Source organism: Aspergillus ochraceoroseus, assembly GCF_002846915.1.
Source record: "Aspergillus ochraceoroseus IBT 24754 chromosome Unknown P175scaffold_3, whole genome shotgun sequence".
Lineage (NCBI taxonomy): Eukaryota > Fungi > Ascomycota > Eurotiomycetes > Eurotiales > Aspergillaceae > Aspergillus > Aspergillus ochraceoroseus.
The window spans coordinates 189,573-208,659 of NW_024468478.1; the positions used below are offsets into that span (position 1 = coordinate 189,573).

At 50.9% G+C, this 19,087-nt stretch overlaps 8 protein-coding genes across 8 annotated transcripts; 3 read left to right on the forward strand and 5 right to left on the reverse strand.

Moving 5' to 3' along the window:
* Positions 1-161: 161 nt before the first annotated feature.
* Positions 162-3,430, forward strand: P175DRAFT_0508336 (uncharacterized protein; the record flags this gene model as incomplete). Its single annotated transcript, XM_040898337.1, has 5 exons — positions 162-1,210; positions 1,414-1,976; positions 2,060-2,633; positions 2,694-3,027; positions 3,080-3,430. The coding sequence occupies 5 exons, from the start codon at positions 162-164 to the stop codon at positions 3,428-3,430; spliced, it is 2,871 nt and encodes a 956-aa protein (XP_040752742.1).
* A 682-nt stretch (positions 3,431-4,112) lies between these two features.
* Positions 4,113-5,364, reverse strand: P175DRAFT_0530848 (oxidoreductase, 2OG-Fe(II) oxygenase family; the record flags this gene model as incomplete). The annotated part of the gene is made up of 3 exons (XM_040899820.1): positions 4,113-4,259; positions 4,432-4,954; positions 5,051-5,364. The coding sequence occupies 3 exons, from the start codon at positions 5,362-5,364 to the stop codon at positions 4,113-4,115; spliced, it is 984 nt and encodes a 327-aa protein (XP_040752743.1).
* Positions 5,365-7,202: 1,838 nt separating this feature from the next.
* On the forward strand, positions 7,203-9,435 carry pacC (putative C2H2 transcription factor PacC). The gene is made up of 3 exons (XM_040895274.1): positions 7,203-7,543; positions 7,636-7,924; positions 7,984-9,435. The coding sequence occupies exons 1-3, from the start codon at positions 7,244-7,246 to the stop codon at positions 9,405-9,407; spliced, it is 2,013 nt and encodes a 670-aa protein (XP_040752744.1). The 5' UTR covers positions 7,203-7,243; the 3' UTR covers positions 9,408-9,435.
* A 134-nt stretch (positions 9,436-9,569) lies between these two features.
* On the reverse strand, positions 9,570-10,339 carry P175DRAFT_0500259 (uncharacterized protein). The gene has a single exon (XM_040896918.1). It carries the CDS (start codon positions 10,030-10,032, stop codon positions 9,856-9,858), a length of 177 nt encoding a protein of 58 aa, XP_040752745.1. The 5' UTR covers positions 10,033-10,339; the 3' UTR covers positions 9,570-9,855.
* A 700-nt stretch (positions 10,340-11,039) lies between these two features.
* Positions 11,040-13,246, forward strand: P175DRAFT_0492031 (putative forkhead transcription factor Fkh1/2; the record flags this gene model as incomplete). Its single annotated transcript, XM_040895866.1, has 3 exons — positions 11,040-11,153; positions 11,244-12,275; positions 12,329-13,246. 3 exons carry the CDS (start codon positions 11,040-11,042, stop codon positions 13,244-13,246), a joined length of 2,064 nt encoding a protein of 687 aa, XP_040752746.1.
* Positions 13,247-13,802: 556 nt separating this feature from the next.
* On the reverse strand, positions 13,803-14,564 carry P175DRAFT_0414183 (putative transcription regulator PAB1642; the record flags this gene model as incomplete). The annotated part of the gene is made up of 1 exon (XM_040893067.1): positions 13,803-14,564. A coding segment is annotated over one exon (762 nt), but the record flags the coding sequence as incomplete, so codon positions are not given.
* Positions 14,565-14,783: 219 nt separating this feature from the next.
* P175DRAFT_0500262 (phosphotransferase enzyme family protein) lies at positions 14,784-16,832 on the reverse strand. The gene is made up of 3 exons (XM_040896919.1): positions 16,579-16,832; positions 15,878-16,525; positions 14,784-15,816 (listed from the first exon to the last, which is right to left on the reverse strand). Exons 1-3 carry the CDS (start codon positions 16,694-16,696, stop codon positions 14,921-14,923), a joined length of 1,662 nt encoding a protein of 553 aa, XP_040752748.1. The 5' UTR covers positions 16,697-16,832; the 3' UTR covers positions 14,784-14,920.
* Positions 16,833-17,106: 274 nt separating this feature from the next.
* On the reverse strand, positions 17,107-18,682 carry P175DRAFT_0515516 (uncharacterized protein; the record flags this gene model as incomplete). Its single annotated transcript, XM_040898862.1, has 2 exons — positions 17,107-18,250; positions 18,300-18,682. The coding sequence occupies 2 exons, from the start codon at positions 18,680-18,682 to the stop codon at positions 17,107-17,109; spliced, it is 1,527 nt and encodes a 508-aa protein (XP_040752749.1).
* Positions 18,683-19,087: the final 405 nt, after the last annotated feature.

The following is a 19,087-nucleotide window of genomic DNA, read 5'->3' on the forward strand; positions in this document are numbered from 1 at the left end:
TTCCCGATCGGAAATACCGTCCATAAAAAAAAAAAAAAAAAAAAAAAAGGAAGCAGCGAAAGAACGACGACAGTTCTGTTTCTCGATTTCAAACTATGCACCCTATCTAATACTCACTACCTAAGAAATCCAACTACCGTCCCCTCCCCCTCCCCCCAAAAATGATAACCAAACTAGCCCCCCCCTACAGCTTCCTCGACGACTACAGCGAAGGAGCCCACCCTAGGCTTCTGGACGCTCTCGTCCGCACCAACACAACACAGCAAACAGGCTACGGCACGGACGAATACAGCCAAGAAGCAAGGCAGCTCCTCCTCGCACAGCTCAACGCCACCGACGACGAAGTGGCCATTCACTTCGTGCCGAGCGGGACGGCAGCGAACCTGATTTCCATCGCGAGCTGCCTGCGGCCGTACGAGGCCGTGCTCGCCGTGCAAACGGGCCATATCGTCGACAAGGAGGCCGGGGCGATCGAAGCCACGGGCCACAAGATCATCGCGGTCCCCGGGGAGCGCGGGAAAATGACCCCCGCGAATCTGGAGACCGTGCTGCAGAGGAACCAGTTCTTCCCGCACATGGCGAAGCCGCGGCTCGTGTATATTTCCAACGCCACGGAGTTCGGCACGGTGTACTCCCGGCAGGAGCTGCGGGAGTTGTCGCGCACGTGTCGGCGCCGCGGTCTGTTACTGTTGCTGGATGGGGCGCGGCTGGGGGTCGCGTTGTGTGCTGCTGCTGCTGCTGCTGCGGGCAATGAGCTGACGTTTCGCGATTTGGTCGATGCCACGGATATCTTCTGGATTGGGGGCACTAAGATGGGGGCGTTGCTGGGGGAGGCGGTTGTCGTGCGGCGGACGGGGCCCTGGGCGGACGGGTTCGAGTTCCATGTCAAGCAGCGCGGGAGCTTACTGGGGAAGTCGCGGGTGTTGGGGGTGCAGTTTGCAGAGCTGTTCCGGGATGGCTTGTGGTTTGAGTTGGCCCGGCATGCGAATGCTATGGCTAGCAGAATTGCGGCGCAGGTTGGGCGGATGGGATGGGAGTTGGTGGCGGCAACGGAGACGAACCAGGTGTTTGTGGCGGTGCCGGATGAGATGCTGGGGATGTTGGAGGAAAGGATCCGATTCTACGAGTGGGAGAAACGGGTGGGAGAGGGGACTACAGTGATTCGGATTGTGACGTCGTGGGCCACTGATGAGATGGAGGTTGAGCGGTTGTGCGAGTGGTTGGAAAGCACATCATCATAACCAATCCTAATACATACATACATATTAATTTCTCCTATCATTCCCGATCCTTTTTTTATTCCCGACCTCACCTCCCAACTACTAACTAGAACTATGCGTCTATCCATCTCCTGTGATAGCTGTCGGTATGTTTACTCTACCTTTTGTTGCTTCATCTGTCTCATAAACCTAGCCAGTCGAAAGTCAAGTGTGTTCACGAGGGAAACCCTCCCTGTCGACGCTGCCATCGTCTAAACCGCAGACCCTGCGTTCTTACCGATCCCCGTTCTCCATCAACTATCACCACCACCCGCTCCCCTCGCACTCCTCGACCAGGAAGAAGGAATGCGAACAGATCGAGTCGAGCACAGACTCCTCCTACCTCTACCAATACCTCTTTAGAAGCTCCCTCCCCCATCGCTGGTCTCGCTTCTGCCACCCTCATCAAGGCGTGTGACCTCTACCGCAGGAAATTCCCCGTCACCAACTTCCTGCACTACCCCTCGCTGATTGCGGACCTTTCTCACGATGTCACGGCCGTGGAACCTATATTTCTCGCGGCAATTCTGTCACTATGTGCCCGTTTTATGACCGATGATGCTCTCGGTTCCTCCGAGACCTACGCCGAGTATGCACGCACCCAGCTTGCCCATCGTGCCTTTGAGTCTCCTTCGCTCGCGCTGGCCCAATCCCTTGTCATGATCTCACTGTATGAATGGGGATCTGGCCGTCCATACCGAGCGTGGATGTACAGCGGTATCTCCCCTCTCTCATCCCCTCCAAAAAAAAAAAAAAAAAAAAAAAAAAAAAAAAAAAACCTGCCTAACAATCGCCCTAAGGAATGGCAACCTACATGATCCAATCCCTTCTCAAAACCGCTGATGACCACATGGAACACTCCCCCGATGACTTCCACGCCCACTCGCACCAGATCACCTATGAACAACTTGTCCGCACATACTGGTGTTGTTTTGCGCAGGACTGCGAACTCAGCTCCGGGGCTCGGCAGCACTTTGCTCTTTCGTTCCGGCAGATTTCAGTGCCATTGCCGATCAGCGATTCCGACTTTACTTTTGGAAAATCAACCCCCCGGCTCAGACCGGCGGATATGAACTGTGCTTCTTTACATGCAATGGGAATCCGATTGGGCATTGATCAAGGATTGACGCTTGTAACCCGGGGCTTTGATATCTTTGTGCGGATTTTGCGATTCGCGAACGAAAGCCGCAGAGACCGCGCGAGGGGGTCTTGTTCCTCTTCTATGAGGATCTGGAATACCCTAAAAGAAGAGCTCGACGAGTGGAGGTCGCTGCAGGATATCACCGTTCGGTATCCGGAGACCAGTGCGCCTGTCCATGTAGCTTTGGGGTATGGGGAGCTGTTTGCTTATATCAATCTGGTTTACTTTATGAGGTGGGCTCTCCTATCCATGCTCTAGAGGGTTTCTTTTTGCAACTAACCAATGCCATGCAGTATTCTATTCCTCTACCGTGATTGTCTTCTTTCAAACCCGAGGGCCAGTGACCTCCCGGAGATGGAAGGTGACGACACCGCTGAGGCAATCGGCCATCTTTTCGTAGTAGCACAACATATTGGGGCGATCCTATCTTCTCTGGAAAGCTGCGCTACACCCGTGATCACCCCGTACGCCGGGTTCAGTGTCTTTGTCGCCGCGCACATCAACATGTACGGGACTGTCTGTCCGGGTCGGTATCCGGGTGGTCTGGCGCGCGCAGAGCACGAAAAGAAGATGAATTTCGAGTACCTGGAAGGATTATGCCGATTCTGGGACGTCGGGAAGAGCTGGGTATTGTCTCCTCTTTTTCTTGATTTCTGGGGCTAACAAATAATGGAACAAGTGGCGAACCCTCCAAGACGCCAACCGATTCTACGAAACCGCCAGACCAACCCAGCAAGGGTCGGTCTCTGATCGTCCGGGTCATCTTACTCTGGCGGGAACATTGGATGAGTACGGCGATATCCGCGTTTCCAGACCGGATTTACCTGCCGCGCAACGGCGAACAATCGCCGCCCCCGCCGCGTCCACGACGACCCCAACGATGCGTGGAAGAAGCACCAGTGCAGCCAGAAGAAGGTCGATCCTGGAACTCTCTGAGCACGGAGAGTTTCATGACCTCGAAACCGAAATGTTGCAGTGGCCGTTTATCGATGAGACTTGGGCGGTGGGGTTTGATACAGGGTGGGTATGAAACTGCACGGCCTCACAGGCAGGCACGGAGTATATGTAAGGTATTCCTGTACATAGTTAACTAGTTACCAGTAGATTGATCTCCACACCATCACCGAATGTGTCATCCAAATTACAAATCCACGGAGAGAGTCCCGACTGCCTTCCAGCAACGATTAGGAACCGTATATAATTTCCCCAACCCCGTGCGTGTTGTGTTGTGTTGTGTTGTGTTGTGTTGTGTTGTGTTGTACCTACCCCGTAATCAACCCGCAGAGGATACGATATCATAGCAGCTCTCGCCGAAGCAAAAGCACCATTCCGATGCGAAAACTCGGCCAGAACGGCAATGTTTTTTTTTTTTCCCTATGCATGCATATGATACTCTACTCCGTAGTCCGAGACAACACCTCCACACGCTGCATACTACTACCTACTTGGGATAGTACGGATGGATCCATTTGAAGATTACCGGTAGTTAGCATACATACCATACATCAGGACTACTAGTAAGTCATTGGTGGGTGCGTCCCTTGTCTCTCACTGGATCTAGTGAAGGAACAAATCCGAGATGATTACCGAGTAGGTTGGTTGGTTGGTAGGTTGGTAACTATGCTGTGCGAACACGAAGCCGGGGGCACTGAGTCAACTACTGCTGCTGCTGCTGCTACTGCTTAGAAATGTTCTGTCTTGACGATCGTCAATCATGTCGTATTAATTCGTAGTGGAGTGGATGGAGATTGTGAAATGAGAAGCGGTATGGGTTGGCTGTTCTTATGGGTGCGGTTTTTGGCAGTATACATACATGCCTCGGGACGAGGTTGAGAAATGCAGATTGAATTAGGGTAATTCTTAGCAATTGCAGATCAGAACCCCAATACCTATCGTTACACAGAACGCATACTCCGTATATACAGACAATATAGTACAGTATATATACCTTATTATACCTCAGTACAGCCGTTCACCACCCCCCCCCCCCCCCCGAGGTGGCTGGTACCAACTCCAAATATTCAAGCCGACCTTCTCCCCCCGCGTCACCGGAAACGCGGCATGCCATGTCTCCGGATATCCCGAGCCATCCGGTCGGAGGTTCTCCCAGAACACTGCGTTTCCCTTGACCGGCTTGAACGTCACCCCTTGGCCTTTGCCGTCGCCACCGGCTTCACTTGCAGTGTCATCGCACTCGATAAACCGACACCAGCTTCGATCGCGCGGCTTCCGGAGTCGCGGGAAGTTCGTGCCGCCGCCCTCGCAATCCGCCGCCAGATACACCATGAACGTGCTCAGTCTGTCGCCGCCGCGGCTGCGCGCGCTGTCCGCCCAGTCGTAGTGGTGGACGTAGTGGCCGGAGACATTGTAGCGCTGTGCCCACATCCGCTCGATGTGCAGGTGAGGTTTCCAGCCCTGGAAGGCCTTGGCGCGAGATTCGATGCAGCGCACCGTCGCGTCCCGGGGGAGAAGGGCGCGGTCAGAGTGGCGTTTCCTGGGATCGACGGTGGTTGTTTGGCCGTTGTAAATAATGGAGGGCGTGTAGTTTGGGACACTGTCTTTTCGTTAGCTTCTTTTCTTCTTCTTCTTCTTCTTTTGGGCTCCGTTCTAGTTGTTCCCAGGGGGGGGGATTTATAGCTGATTACGCTACCTGATGTTCACTAGATGGTCTGCCTCCTGTACAGAGAGAAAGTCCTCAATGTAGATGATCAGCGGTGTTTGAGAGAAAAGATGTACTCGGTAATTATCGGGAGCGCATGTTAAAGGTTCTCCGTCATCAATGCTGAGGAACTCAGGGTTCAGGAGGAGAGGACTCTCTTCTTCTTCTTCTTCTCCTCCTTCTTCGTATTTGTTGCCATTGTCGGAATACGGCGAGGGATCGGAAGGAAGGAGTTGGCGGAGGAGAGGCGCAATGACGAAGAAATAAACAGGGATGAGGTAGAAGAGGGAGGAGAGTTTGAACATTACTGATTTACTTATCTTGTTTTCTCTCCCTCCTCCCACTCTCTTATATGGACTATGTACAACGAGAGGAAGTATATATGTATATCAAAAATATAACATCAGTTGTTGTCGGAAGTAGTTTGCGGAGAGTTGGGAGGATCTTGAAATCGTGGATCAGACTCTGCCGCCGCTTTAAGAGCATCACATGATCGCAGACGGTTCGGGCGACTACTGCAGCATTGTTGTACATTTGTTTTCTGGAATGAAATTCAGTATCCATGCCTGGATGTCAAGGTTTAGTGGAGTTTGCGGTCCTGGATTATTGAACCTATGATCCACAATCCAGAAGGGAGAGCTGAACAGCACCAAGGGGGTGGTAGACGATGTTACCCACGGGGATAGCTGGTGCTCTGCTACTTCCTCTTAAAGAAAGGATATAATAACCATCCTCAGGAAGCGACTACAGCGCTGAGAATTGATCTAAGTACTAGACATTATCAGACTCAACAAGGCTGACCGTTGAAACCCCGCCCCCTTCACAAGGGCGTAGCTGAAATGGTCTTATCTGGCTTCGTTCATGGTTCTTGCCGGTGGTAAGCGTAATATCTACTGTCGTGGAACTTACTCCTCGTCTCGTCCTACATGATATTACTCCCACTAGAGGGCTAAAGGCCTAGTTCAGGGGTGACTGGATCCATCACAATGAGCTCTTATTCGGAATGTCAATCTTGCAAGGCTTGTGCAGAGACGGAGAGAAAGAACGTGTCTCAAATGTGGTGTGGATGAACTGTGCGATCGCCGGTGGAATCGCAATCCGTGGCACACTAAACGATAGATCAATCAATCAATGTACCATACTTTAGAGTTTTGTCTGGCCTTTCGAGAGAGACTCACGTTTCACTCTCCGTCGAACGACTAGGCAGCACTATTCAGAGCGTCAACGGTGCCAAGGGACAAATGCTTCCATCAGCATTCTCCCAAGACCTGAGACAACGGAGCGGGATTTCTCACGCCAAGGAGCCCCGTGGTAGAGGGGTTCGACCAGAAGAGATTTAAAACAAAATGGACCGAAGATCCAAAGATCCAAAGATCAATTAATGTCGGGGGATTCTGTCGAGAGAAAAGAGTCCGGACCCGAGATGACTAATCTCCAGCAAACAGGGGGAATTGGCGACGCGACGCGGGGTCTGGGAGGTACCGGGATGATGGTAATGTTGATGTATTGAATACCCGACCCTTGGTATTTATCGGATACCTTCGTATTCGTACTCGCCGGCCAGCACTTCACTGGCAAGACCGCAAGGTCGAATCCAATCCAACTTCTCGCGACATGATGTGAATTTCTGAGATGGTGTTACTGTGGGAAACAACACAAACCAAGTCAGTCATGGTTTACTATGCACTCACTGTTTCTTCTTCCTGTCAGCTAGCAGGTCACGAGGCAAAAATAACAACGCCACGGCCCCGCATGGCTCTTGGCCCGGTCTTGTCCCTTCCTCCGCCCGGCTGTGCAAAGCGGTCTTTTCTGGGCAAGGCTCGGCTCAAGAATCCAAGCCTCCCCCTCCCAACCCTCCAAGACTTCCTCTCTTCCCCTTTTTTTTCTTGTCCTTCTCGTCTCTCTTATTACTCGGCTGCTTCCCCTCCTCTGGTTACCCGTGGTTCTCTGTTGCCTACCCCCTTTCTTCTCTGCCTGGCTGTGAATGTGTGCTGCCACGCGTTGTCATTCAAGACATACTTGCTTTAGCATAGGTGACCTGAATCTATCTGCCTTTCTGTTCTCTTGAGAAGGGTCGTTTCCTTTCCTTTTTTTTTTTTTTTTTTTTTTTTGGGCATCGTGTGTTGGGCTGTTCTTCCGCTTCCCCCCCCCCCCCAAGAAAGGGACAAGAGTTTTTTCTTGGCAATGTCGGAGGCCCAAGACAACATCTCGCCCTCGACAGCGGTCGCTCCCATTTCAGCGCCCATGTTGCAGGAACAGCCATCGGATCAGCCTACTGCTCCCGTCTCATCGTCTGCGGTCCCGTCCGTGACGGCAACAGCTGCTGCTGCCACCGCAGCTGTGGCCTCTCCCCCAATGAATGGTAACAGTGCTTCGCCTGCGACTGCCTCCTCGTCCACTCCGGCTACTTCTCGTCCTTCCGAGGAACTCTCGTGTTTGTGGCAAGGGTGCTCTGAGAAGTGTTCTAGCCCAGAGTCCCTCTATGTAAGTTGACAACACTCTCATCCTCAACTTGCCACGTGTTGTTCGCAACAAGACCGAGGATTTCAGCAATAGCTAATCTGTCCCTGCTATAGGAGCATGTTTGCGAGCGTCATGTCGGTCGAAAGAGCACGAACAATCTCAATTTAACATGTCAATGGGGCAGCTGCCGTACTACCACTGTGAAGCGCGATCACATTACCTCCCACATCCGAGTCCACGTCCCTCTCAAGCCACACAAGTGTGATTTCTGCGGAAAGGCTTTCAAGCGTCCCCAGGATTTGAAAAAACATGTCAAGACTCATGCGGATGACTCTGTCCTTGTGCGGTCGCCGGAGCCTGGTTCTCGGAACCCCGATATCATGTTTGGGGCAAATGCCAAGGGTATGCTGCTAGTATTTAAACCTTTACGTGGGCTTATGACACTAACCTGAAAAACCAAGGCTACGCGGCCGCAGCACACTACTTCGAGCCGGCACTGAACACTGTTCCCAGCCAAGGCTACACGCACGGCCCTCCTCAGTACTATGCGTCCCATGCCCCACCACAGCCATCCAATCCGTCATATGGAAACGTTTACTATGCGCTGAACAATGGGCCCGAAACCCACCAAGCATCCTATGAATCAAAGAAGCGAGGATATGATGCCCTGAACGAATTCTTTGGCGACTTGAAGCGACGCCAATTTGATCCCAACTCATATGCCGCTGTTGGCCAGCGGCTGCTGGGCTTGCAGAACCTCTCATTACCCGTGTTGGCCAGTGGTCCCTTGGCAGAGTATCAGCCAATGCCTGCTCCGGTTGCTGTCGCTGGGGGGGGCTACCCCGGTGGCCCTCATCCTACCCCTGCATATCACCTACCACCTATGAGTAACGTGCGGACCAAAAACGACTTGATCAATATTGATCAATTCCTGCAACAAATGCAGGACACGATCTACGAGAACGACGACAACGTCGCGGCAGCCGGGGTTGCCCAACCCGGTGCGCATTACGTGCATGGAGGCATCAGCTACCGCACAACCCACTCCCCACCCACTCAACTTCCTCCTTCTCACGCCACAGGTGCTACCAGTGTCGGTCCCATTCTCACCGCCACTACTGCTCATTCTCCTTCAGCCGGCACTCCTGCTCTTACTCCTCCCTCAAGTGCGCAGTCCTACACATCGGGCCGCTCTCCAATTTCCCTGCCTGCTACTCACCGTGTCTCGCCACCTCATGAAGGTGGCTCCAGCATGTATCCACGTCTGCCTTCAACCACTATGGCTGATAGCATAGCTGCTGGTTACCCAACTGCGTCAAGTGCTGCTCCTCCGTCCACTCTGGGCGGGATCTTTGACAACGATGATCGTCGGAGGTACACCGGAGGCACCTTGCAACGCGCACGACCCGCGTCTCGGGCCGCATCCGAGACCATGGATCTCTCGGGCGATGACAAGGATTCTGGAGAGAAAACGCCTCCAGCTAAACCGGTCATCTCTGCCAGCCTTATTGATCCTGCTCTCCACTCGGGATCCCCGAGCGACACGAGCGACGCAGAGACTCTGCGCACTGCACAAGCAGCGGCTGAAGTCGCTGAACGCTCGGATGCACAGTGGGTTGAAAATGTGCGTCTGATTGAGTACCTTCGGAACTATATTGCTTCCCGCTTGGAACGGGGTGAATTCGATGAGGCAGAGCGTGTTCGCCATGTTCATTCCCGAGAACCTTCAACGGATGGTCATATGGAGGGCGTCGAAGCCACTCCCATGCCACCTCGTTCCCCGCGGTCCGAAGAACCCTCCGTCAAGGGTGAAACGGGAGGTGATACGGTCATGTACCCCACATTGAAGGGGTTGGATGAAGATGGAGACTCCAAAATGCCCTAGTTAGCCGGGCTTTTTTTTTTTTTTTTTTCTTTTTCAATTTTTTTCCTTTTTTTTTCTCTTTCTCACATTTATTTATTTATTTATTTGCATTGGTCATATTTTATATCAGATTGCCTGTTTATTCCCCGCTCATTTTATTTATTTATTTTTCATTTATTTTTATTTTTTTTATTTTCCTATGTGGATGGTTGCTTCTGGCCGGTCGTTATATGGGTATGAATTTCCTTGGGGTTGTTATTTCTTTCTTCTTCTTCTTTTTTTTTTTTTCTGGTGTAACTATTAACTATTCCCTCCGCCTGATATCGGAGCCGTTGAAAGTATTTCTTTATACCGTGTCATTGAGCGAGTCGAGTAGTCCCTATGTAAACGTATTTCCCATTGAATGCTACCATTCCCCGCCCGATGCAAGTGTCTCGAGGAGTAGAATTAGTCGAAGGAAGTACCGTTTTCAACGGCATGTTTGTTTTTGAGGTGCCGGAGTGGCACCGTCCGTGGATGTTACGGTGGCTGTGAGGTCGAAACAAGTGCAGATTTGAGGCATTCCGGCTGGAGCGATGGGAGGCTTGTATGACGCAAACAGAGGGCGGCTGGGCGGATCCATGGGAATGGGATTGAATGAGTTCATTGCGTCCAGATTGTTGGATTATTATATTATTATTATTATTATTGATTCCGAAGTATTCGATCTGGTCGGGAAGCGTTGAGACAAAGTGAGATCGTGGGACCTCAAGTGGTGTCTGGTTTCTGCATCCGGAAAAACATCATCATCAAGGTTGCCCAGTGGTATTGAAGGGGGAGAGAATTCTTTATAACCCAGGGGGTTCTCCCTCTTTTGGAAGGATATTTGGGGATGGATGAAATTAATGAAGTCGAAGAAAGAACGATTGTCGATCTGTGTCAATTCAATAGAATAGAACTTGTTCCCTTTTTTTTTTTTCCCCACACAAAATCCCGACCGACACCTCAGGACACAAACGGCGCGTATCGTCAAATCGTCATCGATCAACTCAACTTCATCTTCAACTTCAACTTCATCTTCTTCTTCATCTTCTTCATCTTCTTCATCATCTTCATCCTTCCCTCTCTTCCTCTCTCTCTCTCTCTCTCTCTCTCTCTCTTTATTCCTTCTCTTTCTCTTCCTCCCCCTCTCTCGTTTTCTTCTCTTTTCTCCCTCTATCTACCCTCTTCAGAGTCTAACCCTTGGAAACCCGTGTTTATCAGCCCCCTCTCCACCCACGCTGCCAAAACATCCAACCGGAACTCCCCGCGGTGGCTGGCCCTCCATTTTTGAGCCACTCCCACATCGCGTCTTCCTGCACGGTGGCAAACGTTTCCCTGGTTCTTCCATCCTCTTTAGCAGTTCGGCTTCTTTAGGTCATCAACTCTCGTGACAGTCCAGTCTCGATTTTTTTCCCTATCGCCGGCTCCAGACACCACGGAAGTCCCTCGAGTTTTTGCCATCTCACCTTGTGTCATCCTGGCCTAAACACTCTTACGAAGAAAAATTTTTTGTTTTCTATTTTCTTTTCGCACTATCAAGACCAGAACATAAAATCCCCACGCATACTATATTCTGGTGATTGTTATCGAATCCACACCGTTCTTCGTGAGTCGATCGCTGGAGTTTTGATTATGCCTCTATCCAACCGCCGTCGCGCGCGGCGCAAGGAAATCCAACTGCAGGAAACTTCAGATGCGGAAGCCCCAGACTCATCGCCCACGCGACCATCAAACAAGAAGCGCAAGGTGTGTATTTAATCCTCGGAGGACGACTCATTTTGAGCTGGTTTTCTGGTAAGGCGATCATGGTTCTAATGTTTTTGTTTGTGCGACCAGGTCGATAATCGCGCTTCTCCCCATCCCGCACGGCCCGTCAAAGCAGAGTCCGCAGACGAAGCGGACGATTCGTCCCCCGATCATGAGCTTTCCGAAAACCAAGATCTAGTCGACCTCGTCATCTCTTATCTAGATGTCGCTCGCGAAGAAGTTCGCGTTCTACGAGACCATTCGAATGCGAAGACGGAGAACAAACAGAGTATTCGCGCATACGCCAAGATCGCCGGCAGAAACTGGACCTATTACGTGAAAACCCTCCATGTAAACATCGGCCGCGAACCCGACCGCGAACAGAAGCTCGACGAGCAGTCGAGTCCCGTTACTATCGCCGCGCGAGCGCTCCCCGAAGTCAACGTCGATCTCGGTCCCAGCAAGTTCGTGTCGCGACTCCACGCGGAGATTTTCTATGATGGTGAGGAAACCGCGTCCTGGCATATTCGCGTTAACGGTCGCAACGGGGTCCGTCTGAATAATGCAATCCTCAAGCGCGGCACCGACTCGGTTCTTTCATGCGGCGACATCATCGAAATCGCCAACACACAAATGATGTTCGTTACCCCGGGAGACAAAGCCAACATCCACCCCACCTTCGTCGACCGCGCACAACGCCTGGCCAACGGAGAGGAAGACCTTGCAACCTGGGACGCTTCTCAACATGCGCATCCGCAGTCTCAGATAGGGTCGGGGACTCAAGGCGCTGTCCCACTGCCTGCAGCCAGCGTCCCATCGCTGGCCCCCGCTCCGCAGTTTCTGAAGCGCCAAGTTACCCCCCCACCACGGTCCCCCGATACTGTCGGCCTGCGCACTGCCAAACAATCACCATTGTATAATCGCGGTATGATGATGGAGAGCACTGAGGAAATCGATTACAGCAAGGACTCCGCCAAGGACTTGAAACCCCCCTACAGCTATGCAACGCTGATCGCACAGGCGATCTTCTCGAGCGAAGAAGAGAAACTCACCCTGAATAATATCTACAACTGGATCATGGACAAGTACGCTTTCTATCGACATTCGCAAAGTGGTTGGCAGGTTGGTTTTTCACTGCTCTTTGCGTCTCAACTTGCATTACTGACCCCTTCCAGAATTCGATTCGACACAATCTCTCTCTTAATAAAGCATTCCAGAAAGTTCCCCGTCGGACCGACGAGCCCGGAAAGGGGATGAAGTGGCAGATTGCACCTGAATATCGCGAGGAGTACTGGAAGAAACAGCTCCGTAAAGGCACCCAGTCCTCGGCCCCGTCGTCACCTGCAACAAAAGACCCCAGCGCCAGCCGTGCGGCCGCTGGCAACGGAATGGAGTCTGTTTTCTCCACGAGCAAGAAATCCCCACCCGTTTCCTCTCCCGGCTTCAGTTCGTTTCCCGTGGCACCTGTAGAAGCATATACTCCGGAACGAGGCTCTCGTGCAAATCAGAACGGCCCCATGGAAGCCCATTCCCTGCGACCGCCAAACGCGCGGGACTATGACGAACCGTCTCCGTTACCAAATCGCTCCGCGACGAAACAAAGCGGTAGTGGGGCTGGACTTGGTCGAGCGTATGGACTATCAGACAATGCCACTAGATCTCCACCAGTGCTTTCATCCTCGTATTATGATGACGCACCGTCTTCGATGATCACGCCTGCGCCACAACGTCAACAACCGCGGTTACCACCCCCAAGCACGGCTCAAATACCCTCCAAGTTCATGCCCATGAGCTCGCCGGCCCAGTTCTGGAAATTTGCCGATATTGGCAGCACACCTGCACGCCCGGTCCCGGACATGAGCCCGCTGAAGGGAGATCCAAGAGACGGCAGCATTCCGAGCAGCAGTCCACCGCCGCCAAACCTGGTCAGCCCGAGTAAACCGGGGACAGCTAATGGGGTCGGAAACGGCCGCCCTCTATCCTCGCGACGGGACGACAGCGGACAACCTGGAGCTAATGGTGTAGAACGAGGGGGGCATCTACACGATGAAGACTACGAGGAGGATGGTGGAGGATTCGATCTAGCAAGGTAAGCTTCCAACCCCAACAGAAACCAAAAAAAAACAAAAAAATCATATACCGCAAGATTAACAAACGACCACAGAGGCTTCCAGCCGATCGGATCGTATCATCGCCAACTAAGCAACGCGGCACGAGCGAGCGCAACCACATAGGTCATATCCAGTTAGTGTATCTTGTACAGATCCTACTTGTTTTCAAATTGTTTGTTGTTTTTTTTTGTCTTTTTCTAGTTCAAACATCTGTTTGTTTCTGCATGTCCGACTACGAATGAATATCTGCAATGACGGGGCGGAGCATTACTCGGTTTGGGTCGGAATGGTGAACAGGCGCTGTGGGATTGCTTTCTTCGATCTGCTTCATAACATGTATCATCATCATCATCATCATCATCATCATCATCATCATCATCACGCATGACATCCATATAAAGAGACTGTAACCCATATATATAACACACGAATACACACATACCACTAGATTCGCATTTTTCTTTTTTTTTTTTTTTTTTTTTTTCCCTCTCCTTTTCTACCTTACATACTCGGTGAATTAAGACATGAGAGAGAGACCCTAAACATCCGGCCAAAACCTCTCCTCCAACCAAACCACCTGCTTCCACCACCGCACACACCGTCCCAGAATCTCCTCCTTCTTCTTCTCCTCCCCCCCAACCTCCTCAGCCAAATCATCCACCACCTCCCCGATGGCATCCACAAACGCCCCAAACTCCGCACTGCTCCAATTCGGAATAAACCGATTCCGCAGCGCCCCGCCATCCGCATCCGCATCCGCCCCCGCAGGAGCAGAATCCAAGAACCCGGCCGCATACCGCCACGCACGCAGGTAACACACCTCCGTCGCCCACAGGACCACCATCCCCTCCAGAAGCGACGTGGCCGCACTTCCCGCGGACATGAACATATCAATGTATGCCTGGGTGATTGGGGTGGCTGTGTTGGTGGTGAACTTCCCCTCCTCCTCCTTCTCCTCCTCTTCGGGAATCTCTCTCGAAGAACAAGAAGAAGAAGAAGAAGAACAAGGGCCCAGATCTAATCCGTATTCAACCGCGACATTCTCGAAGAAATCCAGCTCGGTGCGGATGTTCGTCAGCGCGTCGATTAGGATGTTCATTGCTTGCTTGGAAGTGGAAGTGGAAGAAGTCGGAGTGGAAGTCGGAGTGGCGCATGGCAATCGGATCTTTGAGAGCAGGAGCCCCATGAATCGCACGTAGGATTGCGCGTAGAGACGGTCCTGGGATAGCCATTGCGAGAGAAGCGGTTTCGGGATCTTGCCTGTGCCGGCGAGGCGGAGGAAAGGGTGGGTGGTTGCGTTGGGGAAGGCGGTTGGGGTTGTGGTTGGGAGGTAGGTGGTTAGTTTCATTTTTTTTTTTTCTTTTCTTCGTTTCTTTTCTTTTCTTTGTTTCTTTTGGTCGTTCTGAGGTTGGAGGTGAGGCTGGGGGTGAGGCTGGGTTTGGGGATCCGGAAGTAAGTGGAGAGAATATACGGAATACGGTAGATGGATGGATGGGTTGTGGCTCTCTTTTGTTAGTTAGTTAGTGGGTACTCGGTACTTTGTAGTTTGTAATACTGGTGGCTCTAACTAACTAACTATAGATTACTTTGTATGTTGGAAATTCTGAATGAATTCTCTACCACCTTTCGCTTTCAGAATCAAGATATGGGAACGGTCTAGATGATATCCATCAGATTACCCGATAGGTCCGAAAGCTTCCAGGCTCTGAGTGCCTCCCTTGCGCCATCCTTGTCATCCGCTGAGTCTATGACAGAACTCACTAGATTACGCATCGTCTCCACCTTTGCCTCGAAGTCTTCGAGATGTACCCAGCCGTCAATGGGGATTCCAAGGGCGCGGAAGAGATCGCTGCGATCTTCCCAGCTCTTCCCTTCGGCAACATGAGACGCAATCTCGTCGGCAGTGAATGTTACAGGGACAGAGGGCTGCGGCTGGCCTGTTAATTCCGTCCATTCGCGGAATGTTCGAAGCATCATCTCTTGAAATAAAAACAATCCATCGTCATCCCATGTGTATCCGGAAAAATCAATGAGCTGCTGTCGTGTTAGAGCTTGAGGACACGACAGAGCAGAGAAGATGTCATTGTCGATTTCGCGGAATTTAGAAATATAGAGCCTCTGGAGTTGTGTGAGCTGGTACCTCCGTAGATTTTCCTCTTTTTCTTGCGGCGTGAGGCGTGTGGCTGGAGGAAGGTCGAAAAGCAAGGGCCCATGGGTTTTCAGGAATTTTGGTATCCTGCATGTGTGAAAAATAGGAAGACTGGAGCAGCCTTGCCAATCAATAATACTGACAATCTGATTTCCCCTGACAAATATATTCCCAAAGTGTAGATCCGGGTGCCACAGTACAGACCGATTTTGACCTGGATGCGATGGCATCAAATGCGGCACCACTTTTAGATACTTGTCCAGCAGTTTAATGTGACAATCGGGAGACTCTTGACTATCTGACTGTCTCAAGGGGTCTGCCGGATGACGAGCATTTGCAAACCGGGTGATCCATTCTTTCTCTCGCCTGGCGATATCGATTGCATACGCCCCGGCCGACGACCCTGATTTTGCCCGGTCTCTTATTAGTTAGATCCCCTGAAATTCCCCGGTTGTTTAACTTACAAGGGCCCCTAAATGCACTCATGGATCCCCTCTCCTCTTCCCAAAAACGTATGTCACAGCTGGGGCCGATGCAAAACCGATCAGCTATTCCAGGGATACTGATGCCACCCTCGCTATCCTCGCTATAGAATAAGCTTCCATGATAACCGAAGTGGACAGCGGCTATTTTGGCTTGAATGTTCGCCAACTGAGACACAATGTCCACCTTATCCGATACCTCCATGGTAGGCCAACTTTTGCTCAACTCATTACCAGGAGCTTTTTCCATGATAATATACTCCACTCCCACAGGCTGGTCTTTCTTGCTGCTCCATGCAAAGACGCGCGGGACAGGTACACCTAGCTCATTACGAAGAAAGTCAAGCGTTGCAACTTCGCTGGCTGTAATGAATTTCTGAGGGATGTAAGGATTAGGGATTTTGGCAATAACCTGGAGCTCATTATCCATTGTCAATAGAAAGGCTTTATTGTATGAGCCTTCGGGTAATTTGGTTAATTTAACGCAGAATTTGGCATTCACGGATCGGGCTGCTGTTTCCTTGAGCTCCTCGACATTGAAGGGCTGGTACCGTTTACGAAGCTGGGCTGCTTCGTCCCATAGCCAGCGTCCAGAGGTATAAGAAAAGAGAGGGTCGTCCCTGGGTTGGTCTGAGTTAAAAAAAATTAGTAAAAACCAAACAAATCGATGTTGATGAACTTGCCGGGGTTGGAGGTTCTTGAGGGGGAAGTGGAAAGGGGCGTGCGATGAAATCGGGGGAGTGTCGCGCTTGTAACGCTTCTCAAAGTTCTCAAAGCTCTCAAAGTTGTCAGAGGTGCCATGATCAAGGCTCGAAGAATCTATGATGATGCTACATTGGTATGTATCCCCCTCAAGTGATGGATTGCTGAGAATTCGGGCGTTCATGATGTTCGCTTTAACCGCTTCAACAATCCAGCCATGAATTTGGCACTGCCTGCTTAGTCAAGTAAGTGTTTTCCTATAGTTAGTTAACTATTAGGTAGTTATACATGTTATACTGGGGGTCAGACCTTCATCTCTGAATAGCAGTTAATAATTAGGTATCTTCTCCCTCTCTCTTCATATTAAATTGGGCCTCACAGACAACAGAAGATCATGATCTTTTAATTTCATTGATTAGATAAACAGGGCCAGGGTTTCATTAGAATTCCTCGGTAAGCTGTACTGAAAAGAAAGAAAGAAAGAAAGAAAGAAAGAAAGAGAAGAAAAGCTAGTTCGCTAGAGCATCCTTCACCAGCACGGCCACCATCGTCTGCAGAGTATAGCAAGCATCATTTCCCGCATTATGCAAATGCCATCCAATCATCCCCAACTGATCTAGAACGCCGCCTAAAGATCGCGGTTGTGCCTCTCCATGCATGGCTCTAAAGAGCTCTGCCGTGTCGATAAAGTCCACAATGTTAGCGTTTTTACTGCTCACATCTATATGATGGAGCTGAAGAAATTGGATATCGGCGGCGAGACTGTGTCCGACCAGCACTATAGGGCGAAGATGATCCTTCTCGGGGTCATCGCAGAACGAAAGACGAGTAAGGCATGTCGTGACTATATCCTCAAGCTCACTGGCTTGCACCCACTCACTTTCTCCAAACAGGAATTTGTCCGGGCAGCCAGTGACATATTTTTTGTTGACAATGTGTGCGTATTCCTTCACGCGGAAGTGCTGGGATTTGATACAAGATTGCCATTCTTTGCCCTGCCGTCCGGGCGCGACACCCAGGAGATCGAGTGTGTCGAGAGAGGAGATGCCCACTTCCGTCACCTGTGAATGACAGGCTTCATTGGCCTCCACATCAATACTAACAAACACGGGTCCGGTCCAGAAAGGATGTGGAACGGGTTTATCCTCAGCCAGACATAAAGACGTAGCATCAGGCTGCTCATCCCATTCACAATCAGTCAATTCCTCCAGTGGAGCATATGCACGCAGGCCCAGGTAGGCTCGGGCTCGGTTTACGCACTCGCCTAGTTCGAGCTCGCGTTGAATTCGAAGACGCCGCTTCCTTGCCTTCGATTTATTCTTCCCCCTTCCAGCGACACACGCAGCTTCTATCATCTGTTCAAAGGCAATGAAATGTTCATCCATAGCTTCTGGGGAAGGTTTGAAACTAGAGATGGGGATATTCTCTTCGAGCTGGTCTTTCATGGCTCGGGTGGTGCTGCGCCCCAGAAAACTAGGCTGAGGAAACCCATGCCTGTCGAATCTGAGCAGCAACCCCGGGTCTTCGCCTGAGGGGAGGGACAAGGAACATTCCAGGATGGTGTTTATTTCCCTGAGCAACGCTCGCACTTGGGCAGCCGGAACAAGCAACAGATGATGAGGGCCTAGACGAGGTGGGACATGAATATAGTACCTAGGAGACACATTAGATCAAATTAGAGTCAAGAGAGGGATATACGTACAGATCCCATGTTCTTTCCCAGAACTGACCTTTATCAAAGAAACGGCTGGCCACCTGTTGCATTAGATCACCTCGGACGTGCCGGTATGGGAATTTTGATATTGCGAGGAGGGGACAGAAGGCTCCGTCGTGCGGCGAAGGAAGGGAGTTGACGGGCCCTGGATTTGGGAGAGAAGAAAATCCCGGCTGTTTTTTACTGAGAGGCTTTTCAACCTGATCAGGCTCAGAACGTTCAGAACGTTCAGAAAGCCCAGAACGCTGGGGTTCTTGGGCCGCATCAGCGACGGGGAGCTCGGTCATTGATAGCACCCGAAGGTGAGTGTTGACCTGCAACAACTCCGGATCTTGGCTGAAGAGCAACTGCATCCGTCTAACCGCATCCATTTCCACAGCTGTTTAATAGTGGGTTGGAATAAGATGGAAAAAGTTGGAGGGAAAAGGTGGACGAGAGGAAGGAGAGTGGCTTCCTTTTGGGGATGGAAGCAAACGGGGGAGATTTGGATGGCAACTCAAAACAGTGATCAATTCATCTTTCACCGTCTAGGGAATAAGGATGAATGTTCTGTTTTCACTGTCTATTAAGAAGGGTTACTGAATAAGTGATCTTGCAGACAGTCACTGAAAGGCACGCTATTCTAGGCTTTTATATCTTGCTCTTACTTCTTGTCTTGTCTGCATAACTATGTACTATATCAGCTTACGTGAGTAGTCATAATAAAAATTAGTCATGTCTCCTATTATATTGTTATCTTCCATCAGGTTACTGTCTCAGAGAGTTACTCTGCTTGA

Bases quoted from the DNA above. Each gene is read 5' to 3' on its own strand.
- P175DRAFT_0500262 (XM_040896919.1), bottom strand. From the start codon at position 16,696: ATGGCACCTCTGACAACTTTGAGAGCTTTGAGAACTTTGAGAAGCGTT. The intron at 16,526-16,578 runs GCAAGTTCATCA...TTTTTAACTCAG, and splicing joins CTCAAGAACCTCCAACCCCG to ACCAACCCAGGGACGACCCT. The intron at 15,817-15,877 runs GTAAGTTAAACA...GGGCAAAATCAG, and splicing joins GAGTGCATTTAGGGGCCCTT to GGTCGTCGGCCGGGGCGTAT.
- pacC (XM_040895274.1), top strand. From the start codon at position 7,244: ATGTCGGAGGCCCAAGACAACATCTCGCCCTCGACAGCGGTCGCTCCC. The intron at 7,544-7,635 runs GTAAGTTGACAA...TCCCTGCTATAG, and splicing joins CTAGCCCAGAGTCCCTCTAT to GAGCATGTTTGCGAGCGTCA. The intron at 7,925-7,983 runs GTATGCTGCTAG...TGAAAAACCAAG, and splicing joins GTTTGGGGCAAATGCCAAGG to GCTACGCGGCCGCAGCACAC.
- P175DRAFT_0500259 (XM_040896918.1), bottom strand. From the start codon at position 10,032: ATGAACTCATTCAATCCCATTCCCATGGATCCGCCCAGCCGCCCTCTG.